Source organism: Uloborus diversus, chromosome 9 (genome assembly GCF_026930045.1).
Source record: "Uloborus diversus isolate 005 chromosome 9, Udiv.v.3.1, whole genome shotgun sequence".
Classification (NCBI taxonomy): Eukaryota; Metazoa; Arthropoda; class Arachnida; order Araneae; family Uloboridae; genus Uloborus; species Uloborus diversus.
The window spans coordinates 39,897,890-39,909,764 of NC_072739.1; the positions used below are offsets into that span (position 1 = coordinate 39,897,890).

General features: G+C 33.6%; 1 protein-coding gene across 1 annotated transcript in view; it reads left to right on the top strand.

Moving 5' to 3' along the window:
* The window catches only part of LOC129230587 (protein unc-13 homolog A-like), a 75,929-nt gene extending 64,260 nt beyond the window's left edge, over nucleotides 1–11,669 (top strand). The window contains exons 18-23 of the mRNA XM_054864991.1: nucleotides 78–204; nucleotides 3,279–3,375; nucleotides 4,644–4,787; nucleotides 7,223–7,300; nucleotides 10,001–10,078; nucleotides 11,521–11,669. Coding sequence (XP_054720966.1) covers nucleotides 78–204; nucleotides 3,279–3,375; nucleotides 4,644–4,787; nucleotides 7,223–7,300; nucleotides 10,001–10,078; nucleotides 11,521–11,613 — 617 coding nt within the window. The 3' untranslated portion in view covers nucleotides 11,614–11,669. The remainder of the gene's footprint in view (nucleotides 1–77; nucleotides 205–3,278; nucleotides 3,376–4,643; nucleotides 4,788–7,222; nucleotides 7,301–10,000; nucleotides 10,079–11,520) is intronic.
* Nucleotides 11,670–11,875: the final 206 nt, after the last annotated feature.

An 11,875-nucleotide genomic window follows, 5' to 3' on the forward strand; every position in this document is an offset into this window, starting at 1 on the left:
AATAATTGAAGCTAATTCAATAAAATCAGTAATCTTGATTTTGTATTTTCTCTCACTCTTTATTCATTTTGTTTCAGAACACGAGCAGCACAGACTTTGTAAAAGCTCAGCCTACATGAACTTGCACTTTAAAGTAAAATGGTTTTATAATAATTATGTTAAAGATGTCCCTCCGTACAAAGAAACCGTACCTGAATATCCGGCGTAAGTTACTATATAATTGAGTAATTATTTGTTATCTGTTTTTTAACGTGTTTACTGACATTATTTCCACTTAAGCGTTATATAATCCTTTTGATCTCGCGCTAAACAATTAGCAACCTCATATGAGGCAGTGAGAAGCAAAGGGATGTAAGTGAACATTTCAAGATTTGAGTAAAATGCAATTAAAGTTCCGGTACTAGGTAGACTTTAATAAAAAAGTTTTTCTAAATCAAGTTGTATACCGGAACCTACCAGGGCTACTAGTACTATATCTTTCCCCGAGATAAAGGAGGGGTTCACCTACCATTTTTACTGTTTATCTCCCATTTTTTTTATTTTGTCACTTGCACCCCTTTGCTTCTCACTGCCTGACATGTCGTTACAGAAGAAAAAAAAATTTTGCCACAAACTTTTGAAAAAGAGAAATACCTATATACATACGTAAACACAGAAAAAAGAAGAGTCCTGCTCGACGCTCCCTCGATCAACTTTCGCTACAGCGACGGTAGTATATCTTTCCTGTGTCGACCCTGTCGTAGAAGAAAAACGACTTTTACAGAGAATTGAATTTCAATGAGTACATCCTGGCGACCAGAGAAGTAGCTCGGGTTTTTTTTTTTCCCCCCAAGGTGGGCAAATACACCTTGACATTTCTACAGGAGTAAAATTTATTTTGGAGGTGTCCATATTTACTTTTATCGCTAATTTTAAGTGTTGCTATGAATTGGTTTAAGATTACCTTCAGAAATGGACAGACACTTCTACTCACAAAAAATATTGCATCGTCACTACAATGACGAAAAACACTGGAAGAGTAAAATCACAACATTATGTCTGTACCTTCAGAATAGCGTCTTAGGAGAATCTGCCACCTCCTCCTCCTCCTCTCGAAAGAATATCAATAACCAACTTTGTGCGGAGATGAAACAAAAATGTGTGCCATCGTAATGATAAATGCTCCGGATAGCATACAAAGGCTTATCTTGATGCATTGCACAAAATGCAATAATTACTAAGGCAAAGCACAAATAAATACGATCTGTGAAGCACAAAGAGGTTTCGTAACCAAAGATAAGTCTTTATAAGAAACATAACGCAAAAGAAAAGCATTAAACGTCAAATGATCTTTTTGTACTATTACGGATTACTAGAGTGAGCTTGGAATAATTATTTTTAGTAAAGGTTATGTTAACTATGAGATGTAATTTTTCTTTCTTATGCTGTTTCTATTTTGTTCAATACAGAATACATATATTTGACAAAGTTAAAAAAAAAATGGTGTCATCTTCCTCTCTCTTTATGTGTTTGTCGTGCGTGCACCAAATAATATTAAAAGTTATTGAGGAAACCAAGTTTATGTTATTGAGGACTTCGACATATCGCACCTTGACATGGAAAGTGACTAACTCAAAAGAAAACAGCAATGGAGAAAGTTTAAGTTTAGCGTAGCTGTAGTTTTAAACGATTTAGTATCAAAAATTACATGAAGCTCAAAAACATTATGATCTGACGTTTACTGGTTAGTTTTTGTTGCCTAAATGAATAATGCATACTTAAATTTCGAAACTTTTCTACTAAATAATGAAGTAATTTAATGATGTGCCACTATTGATTATATTGTTCTTAGCTCCACCACGTACTAATTACGTAAGCTAACTTTGTGGCACGATAAGCATTAAATTTGATATTTAAATCAATGGCTAGTACGTTTTCCCAAAATTTTGCGTTGTCACTTACCTTGCTGAAGTGCGATATGTTGTAGCTAGATTTGTGGATTTTGATCATTCTAAAACTCTGCTGGAGCTTTTCAACTGAAAAGTAAGTTATACGTTGAATCGCGTTTTGCCAATTTCATCGTAATACTATTGAAAGAGGGGGGCGCTCAGCAGAGCCAAGCACTGCGACCAGAGGTCTATTGTACTAAATCGTAATACTATTAAAATCGTATAAGTCTCAAAATTTCGGGTCCAGTTAATTTCTACCCAGAATTCAATAAAATATCGAAGTAAAATTTTTCTTGGTTTAAAAATTTACGCTTTAAAGTGCAGTACTTTGCTTTTCATGCTATATAAATGCCAAATTTCATGTGCACACAAAAGCAGGATGTTTCATATTCAAATCTCAGTCACCAAAACGTTGAGTTCAGAGACAAGGCTAGAAGAGTTGAACTTTGAAACGCACACCCCTGGATCACAGTTCAGTTTGCTCTACTTTATCACTCCTAACGATTCAGATTTTAAGCTAAAACAGGCTAAGCTTTTGAAATCCTTCAATGAGATACAAAAAATAGTGGTAAAAAATTGTTGTTCATTACTGCAATATCTAAAGCAGCATCTCTCAGCATTTTTTAAACTTTATCATCAATTTTTTTTTCTAGAATATACTGACATAAAAAATACTTTTAGTGAAATCCACAAACGAATCGACCAATTTTTCCGTTTCTTATAATCATTTGAAATTTCGGACACTAAACTGTAATGGTGCCTTGAAAGAAGTTTGGGACTATTAGTTTTTATTTAGTAGTAGTGGTACCCGCACAGCTTTGACCATAGTTGAAAATTAAAAGGTCATTTGGTTCGCCTGTATATTTACAAATAATGGATGATGAATTTCTCGCCAATTTGCTATATTCATTCGCTTGCCCACGTTACGGTTCGATGTTATGATAATTCCTTAATTTATCCGTCCACGTTGTGATAATTTGCTCGGTAAAATGTTCTTGCAATTGGAATATAAAAAGAACAAAATTGAATTTTCGAAAAATCGTTACGAGGTGCCACCCCCATGCTACAAACTAATTTTGTACCAAATTTCATGAAAATCGGCCGAACGGTCTAGGTGCTATGCGCGTCACAGAGATCCAGACATCCACACCGAGAGACTTACAGCTTTATTATTAGTAAAGATTGCTTGTCTTGATATGCACTGCATAACCTCAAAGTTTTACTCAAGAGTTTAGATTCACTACAATTTTCTCTTATTCGTTTGTTTTGTAGTTATACGTTTTTCTGGTAAATCTATGGTGCATTTTTTTCAGGAATGAATTTTAATGACTGTCCCTTATTAATTTGCAGGTGGTTCGAGCCGTTTGTGATGCAGTGGTTGAATGAAAACGATGATGTTTCCCTGGAATACCTCAATAGTGCCTTCTTGAGGGATAAGAAAGATGGAGTAAGAACCGATTCATTTTCCCTTTTTACTAACCATTGAATCTATGTCACATAGAAGTAAATAGATTAAGAAAACTAATATTATAACTTGCAAAAACTGTTCGTGTGTATAGAAGTCATATCTATCAAACGAAAAGTTATTTGAAACAGAGCTTCAACTTAAAAGAGCACTTATAGACAAAACTAAGCAAAAATAAGTAATAAAGTCATCATATTGGTGCTATTCCCCCGATGTGCTACGTAATATAAACCTACAAACTAAATATCAAATTTGCCACTTCTAGACATATTAGAGGCTCTCAGATCGTATTTTCGCGTCAATTAAGGGTTCAAGTTGAAGGGAGGAGATTACGCAAATGTGGGAATAATAACAGGATCATGTCTTTTGAAATTACGAGCAGTGAAATCAATCAAAAGCTTCTCCCACGAAGTTCAAAGTGCAAAGCAATTGTCATTAATGATCATAGATGAAATACTGCAACGTTTTCTTCAAAAAAAAAAGGTTCAGTTCAAACTTGTATAAAAAGTGTCGAATTTCTTGAATACAAACAGAAACTTAATTAATGAAAAAGTAAATACCTTGCTAATGAATTTGTAGAACCCATTTCTTAAAGAGGTTGACATATGTTATGTGAGGCACTCAGAGCTAAAATGGATGAAGTCAATTTCGACTTGATCCACTTTTGTTTTGAACGTGGTAGATACGAGCTACGTCGTAGATCGTGGTAGATACGAACGTGATAGATACGAGTCGGCATAAACACTCGTATACTGTGAGTGTTTAGGCCAACTAAACTTTCACAAGCCACCTATAACAACTACAGCTAAATGGCATATCAATGGCTTAGCCTGTAAATGAACTACTTCTGATTATTTCCCATGTTGCCCCCCCCCCCCTCCCCAAATATCTTGGTAATAATTTCAAGCTGCATCACTAGAAACAACGAGTAACTCCAAATACTACCTACAAATAGAGAAATTTGCTGTACCAAAACCTGGTAACTGCACAACGTGCAATAAACCGAATATATTTATATTGCCTTCTCTAAAGTTGGTTGTCTGTGTTAAAATTATCGGTTTACAGTGTAAGCCGTTGATACGTTGCTAGTTAACAGCGTAGAAAAATGCGTGTATATAAGGAAACTATAAATATCTGTTTACTGAAATGAGTGTTAAAAAAAATATTTTCATTGAATGCATTCATTTTAACAAAATGTTTACTAAAAAATGTACTTTTCCTTTCGATGCTAAATTGATTATTTTTTATAGTTTCTTCAAAGTTCAGAGCATGCTCTTTTCTCCAACTCGGTGGTTGATGTGTTCACGCAGCTGACGCAATGCTTCGATGTAATTAGCAAGCTGGAATGTCCGGATCCAGAACTAGTCAAACGGTACATGAAGCGATTCGCAAAGGTAAGTTGCTATAAGTATTAAAGATGCACCAATTAATTGACTGTTATCAGTAATAGGCCATTTTACCGACTATTTAATAATTGGACAATTTTCACCGACTAATTGTCCGATTTTTTAAAAAATTAAAAATGCTTGAAGTGTGAACAAAACTGAGACCTCTGTGGGAATACTCCAATTCAAACCCTTTTTTTTTAGCCTACTGTCCCAGTAAAAGTCAGAGAAAGAAGAAAAAAGCATAAAAGATAGCTTAATGCATCTTGAAAATATTACAAAAAAAAAGTCAAAAATAAAAATAATAATTAAATAAATATCGAAAAATTAAAAATTGGAAAGTAGGGTATTGAGATGGGGGAAAATGTCTGTCCCCTCCCTAATAACTTTTGAGTGAATAGTCCGATTAGAACAATTTTGTTTTGTTCGAAAGATCTCGACGAGAACACATGATTCCTATTTTTCACTTTTTGATTTGAACTATTTTTTGTTCAATTTTGAACAGTTCAAAAAACTCAACATTAGCGCCTACGGGGAAATTCAAGGCAATTCCGAACTGTGAGGCGAATTTGCTTCAAACAAACTTAGTAGGAAACAGCTTTTGATGAAAAACTTCTGTACCTATAAAATATCTTTTTGATTTGAACAATTTTCCGTTCAATTTTGACCAGTTCAAATTCCTTAACATTAGCGCCTACGGGGAAACTGAAAGTCAATGTAGATTCCTTACTTGAAGGCGGATTTACTTCAAACAAATTTTGTTGGAAATAGTTCTTGGCGACAAACTCCAAACTCCGACTCCGAGAATTTAGGAGCACCTGACTCCGACTCCTGTGCCCGACAATTAGTCGGACTCCGATTCCCAGACTTCGACTCTGATTTCGTAGCTTTGGCAAAAATTTATACACGGAGGAAAAATGATTGACTCCGATTCTTGTATATTCGACTCCGACTCCTTTATTTCAAAATGAGATTGACTCAGACTCCGCAGCCGTAGTTTTAACTGTAAAATAGTTATTTTTAATATGACTTGTTTTTATTTTCACTCTAAATTTTTAATTTAGGCATTCAGTTTTCGGCGGATAAACTCGAAGTCATATTTCTACGTAAAGATATGCGCAGACGATTTTTTTTTTTTTGACAATGAAAATTATTTCTTTAAGTTGACATTTTATTGTTTTTATGTATTTTGGTAAATGCATTAATTCATTTAAGAAATTATTTTTGGCAACAGGGGAAAAAGAAACAATTTCTTTCTTTCTTTTTTTTTTTTTTTTTTTTTTTGATATGATGTATTTTTTTCAATGAGCTTATTAATTTTAATTATTTTCAGTAAGTTACCGCCCTATAGCCAGGTCTAAGGCAGAAATATATGAAATACACAATTCATGTTGTGTATTTCATGTATTTCTGCCTTTGCCCTGGCTATACGGCGGTATCTTACTGAATATACCTGCCTTGCCTTCAATATTTGAGTTGAACCGAACCATTGTTTCGGTCACTCGTCTGGTTAGTGCTAATTCTGCATTAGCTAACAGTTTGTTTGGCACTCTAGGCTTTCTTAAGAGGTTTTCCACCTCCAGCTCAGTCACTCCTATGCCGGGCTGATGAGTGCTAATAAGCACGAAACTGCAGTCCTCGGCTGGAATTGACTGAGCTGACGGTGTGTTTCAATTTTGAATATTGTTTTTTCGTTTTGAAAGCGATTAAAGTTTTTTTTTTTTTTTTTTTAATGGAAAAAAGTGTATTAGCTGCTTTGTTTAAAAGGTGCTGCTACTTTATTTGTTCGTTTATTTATTTACTTTTTTTACGCATCTAATTTTTTAGATGAGTAAGGCATATTTTATTCCTAGAAATCAGCTTAAAGTATTAAAAAAAAAATATGTTTGAAACAATTTGCGATTTTAGCTATTTTTGAGAATATTGATCAGGTACTAGAAAGTAGTATGGGTATACGGGAAATTGGGCTCGTTTAGTTCTAGACGGAACTTCTTGTTTTTTAATAAGCTGCTGTATTCACTGTTTATGCATATACTTAATTACAACATATGTTTCATAACTTTCTTTTAAAATCACTGTCTTTATCATTCAATAAAAATTTTAATGCCGTTAGATTTGCTTTGAATTTTAATTTTATCAACGTTTGAAGAAGCCATATCAGTTGTTTGAAAATTTCGTATTTATATCGATATGCAAATGTATAATTGTATACAATGTCGCACAAACCTCGTGAATCGATACTCTTCTCCACAATTTCAAAGCACAATTATCCCGCCATTTTCAGTCGGTGATTTTAAAACCGAACTCCTTGTGGATAGATGGGAGGGGGGAGGAGGAATAAGCACTTCAAAAAGCTTTGCCTTAAATTTCTTTTACGTTAACTAAAAAAAAAATCTACTCCAATTGTGTTAACAATAAATACATTATTTTTCATTCTTTTTCAGACCATTGTAAAGGTGCTCACTTCCTACGCAGATATAGTAAAGAAAGAATTTCCGAATTTTATAAGTCAGGAGAAGACGGTAAGTCATTTATTAAGTTAATTAGCTACTTACTTATTTGAATATTGTATTGCTCACCCACGACAACATTTTTTTTTAATTTCTAACGGGACTTCAAAAGGTGCTTTAGCCTTTTGCAGACCTAGTACAACACCCCGATGTGGCATCCGCTCTTTCGTGTGTCACCATTAAGGCGCGGATATCAATGCACAGAGAATATTGATGCTCAGTTTCCCACCACATGGAGGCACCTGTTCTCTTTTCGATTTGAATCACCACTAGAGATTTAATTTTGCCAAGGGCATTCAGGGCCAAAAGAATACCCAAGGGATCTTCTTACATGGCGCACAATCATACGACATGTTTTGCTAATGATCTTGTACATCTCGAAAATTCACCGACTGACCACTTGGACCACTGGTAAGAGCTGAGCTCAAAGACGTCTGACGCTAACGCCTTACCAATTTGAACAATCTGTTCAAACGTTTTCCATTTTGATTCTTGCTGATTATTTATTCTTATTGTTTTGCTTTCTAGATACTCATCGCGCCCTATCGCTCCTTAAGAGTTTATCACCCCCTTGTAAGATGATCACCCCCAGGTTGGAAACCACTGATCTGCTGTTGTATAAGCTAACTTTAAGGCAATACTTTACCATTAAAGATCATTGAATTAAGATTTTAAAGCAATAATTTTAATGTTTTTTAAGATGTGCTATCGCCGCTGAACTCTATAACAAACTTTGCATCTGTGTCTATTAATTGTATAATTGCTATTGTCTTAGCATAGCTTGACAAATGTCAAATATTGGTGCAGAATATACAATGATTCCTTTTACTTGAATAAAATGTTTCTAAACTGGTTACTTATATCCTGATGTTTACAAACTTATATTATTTGAACAAACTGGTAATGATAATTGAATTCACGGCTCCTAGAATTATAAGCAAAGTTATTGTTATCTTCAATGTAATAAAAACAAGCTATCTGAGCAAACTATTTTCAAAAACTATTTATCTCGCATCAGGTCTTTCTGACACCAAAACGCTTGTATTAACCCTTCATTTTCAAATTCGTACCAAATACAATGGTTATTTTCTAGCATACATTAAGTGTTCCGTGTTTTTCGTTTGAAATTGTGCTTTGAATGTCATGGCCTTCACATACTAAAGGAGTAACTTTCAAACTAATAAGCGCATTGTTGTTAAGAAAGTGAATGTAATTGAAATTTTTAACCTGTCTAAGAAAAATCGAAATTACTGTTGCATATTTCCTTCAAATTTAAGGTGGCGTAAAGCACTTCCCATGTATAAAGTAAATACAGTGAAACACCGATTTTACGTACCCTGAATCTACATTTTCCCCACATTTTAACGTTCATTAGTTTTACTGCGACGTATTTCCCGTATTTTACGTTTTTAAACCCAGTTCCTTTTGTAACGTAAAATCGGGCTTTCACTGTAAATTTATAATTTTTGTTTGTTGTAATAAGGTAGCAACTGAGTAGAAAACAGTATTTAGATAACTAACAATATTAGATAAAGTGATGTAAATGACGCTAACATTGAAAGCTGAAAATGGCGGCAAAAAAAAAAAAATATCGGGAGGGCTTTGAGGATTGTTTTAAGGGTCAATCCCACAGAACTTTTAATACCATCACATTTTGACAAATCTGATGCGACAGTTTATGTCCATAAAAAGAATGTTATGATGAAACCCTCTCCCATTAAAAGGTAATTTCTAGCTGAGTTAGTGCTTGGAGCGAAGTTTAAAATTGTTTACATTTTCTTTGAACTAGAAAAGGTGCACACGTAGAACAGTATTAACAGTGGGAAAAAACTTCTTGAAATAAGGATTTTAAAAAAATAATTATGGTTTAAACTGAAGTTTTTTAATGCTTTTAAAGTATTTACTTTATTACGGCAATACTTCATAAACGCTCTGTCTGCAAACAAATAACGACTGCGTGAATTTTAATTTCACGCTGTACATATTTTAGTGAGCATCAATTTTTATGACTTTTTCTTTGAACAGCTTTATATGACTTACACTACAACCATTCTACATTTACGATGTGTTTACTAAAAGCCAAATACATGCACCGACTGTTACGAAATGAGTAATGCTCCTCCAAGCAGAAAATTCGAACTTCTGGTCCAATAGCGGCATGGAAACTGACTTATATCACTTATTCTCATCTGAACTGCAGTTTCAGTTAGTGGACAACTTTCATGTGCTCTTTGTGGGCAATATTTTAATTGCTCAATTGTTACACTTCATATCGGAGCCAAAACGGAACCAAAATCCCCGCCTAACTCATTTTTAAAATTTTTGACTATATCTATATCACTCTAACCCATTCATATTTAGAACATTACTACCAAAACATACTTATGGGCTATCATTTTTTTTAAAATGTTTCAACTGAAGGTAGAAGCGATTACAAGTTGCAATATTTTCCCACAAATCCAATATATGATGTGCGAATGGAACGTGCGACCTGGTTAATATCTAACTAAAAACAATTTTTCCCTAGCTGCGCCATTTTCAGCTGTTGCGAAAATTTGTGACTAGTTAAGACACTAACAACTAGTTTCGTCCACACTAAAGACAATAGGTGTTAATGTTAAACGGATCTCATTATTTGATCAAGCTCTGCAAAGATAAACCTTTTAGAGTCAATATTTCCAACTATTCTTACCATTTTACCTCTCTTTCTAGGCATGTATATTAATGAACAACATTCAACAACTGCGGGTTCAGTTGGAGAAAATGTTCGAGTCCATGGGTGGAGAGAAGGTGAGTGAAAATCGATCAATTTTTCTGCACGTTTTAGAAATTTATAGTTTCTTTCAGTTGTAATGAACGATTTAAAAATTTGTACAACACGTTTAAAACGCGAAGCAATCGGTAGTGTTTCGGTGCATGGGGCCATTACAAGGAAACACGAATCTTTTGTCACGCACTTGTCATCTCAGGTATTTCATTGGAAATATTAAATTAAACGGGCAATGAACAAAATTTTGTTACTTAAGAAATCATTAACGTATGTGTGAATTCTCAAGCAAAACAATTTGTTCATCCACTTTTAAAATAATTACTTTTAAAATAATTACTTTTCAATGTAATATGTACGAGTTGTTACGTGAGGGAAAATATGGCGGCTTTTTCGTGAAATCGTCCACCTGAAATATTTTCAGATGACCTGTACGTTATTTTTAATATTACAAGTTAAATTTATTTACTACAGGTCTATGAAAAATTTCAATGTACAGGTTATTTTAACTTGACAGTTTTTCCTGCAATATGAATAATTGTATATATGATGTTTTTCCCCACAAAAGCTCACATCTTTTTTCATCGAAAAAGGGATTCCTTGTAACCCTGAAACACATGTCTGCAAACTTTTATGAAATTCACTTTTTTAATGTTCTTGGATAGATATTTAGTCTTAAGCTCGATGTTTGAGAAATTAAAAGTATTTAAGCACACAATATCACTGAATACGCTGTATGTGATAAAGACAATTAACACAGAAAAAAAAGTTGCAGGAGCATGGAGCATGTTTAATCAAACATAAATTACATTTCATTAGTTATTCCTGAATTTCAATTTATGAATGAACTTTTGTTCCACTTTACCTTTCCTTACTTTTTAGGAAACATAGTTGACAATTCATCTGAGAAAAAAAAATCTTTAAAATCCTATTTTTAAAACAAAATATATGAATTGTTCTTTTTAACTAAAACTTCGTTAAGAGATACTTTAATTTTAAATGCATCTGTCAATTTTTTTAAAAAACTAATGCTCGGTCAAAGCAATACATATACTAGCAATTAAAATCATAATTTCGTTAGTAAAAAATTAACTCTGACAAGTGACATCAAGCAGTGTTGTATCTTAGAGCAAGAATTAGTAACTGGAAAGCGCAAGTTCAATCAATGACTTGTGAAACGCTGAGGCAAAGTTCCCAAGTCACACGGTTCAGCTACGACGAATGGGAGATGTTTTACAAGAAACGAGATTTGAAAGAGTCACTCTGCCCACCTTTTATCCCTTCTCAATGTGTAAAATCTAACTATACAACACCAGAAAACTACCGACACTGAAACTATTCCTTAATATACTAATTCCATTAGTAAAATTTGTCATTGATAAACATAGTATATCTAATGCAATAATATTTTATGAAAAGAGAATGCATTTTATGAGCAATAAAGAATTCTTTGTTAATTTTTTAGCTGGACGACGAAGCAGCTGGTATCCTCAACGAATTGCAGCAAGCGTTGAACACTGTACTAGACGATTTGAGTGTAGTCTTTGCAAAGAGGTGATCACCCTTAATAGTTATTTTCAAAATTGCAATAACTTAGTTGTAGAGTGCGTAGTTGTACATCAATTTACAATCCGTTAATTTGAAAGTTAAAAGCCTTTAACCCTTTTAGACATGGCGTCCGTTATACCGAACATGAACTTTAAGTAGCAGCTAATCATTTATTAATTGATTAAATTACTCGATTTTTTTTTTTTAGTTAACTCTATACATTCTGCTTATTATTTTCTGTGCAAAAATTTTTCGTTTTGAGATTGACAACA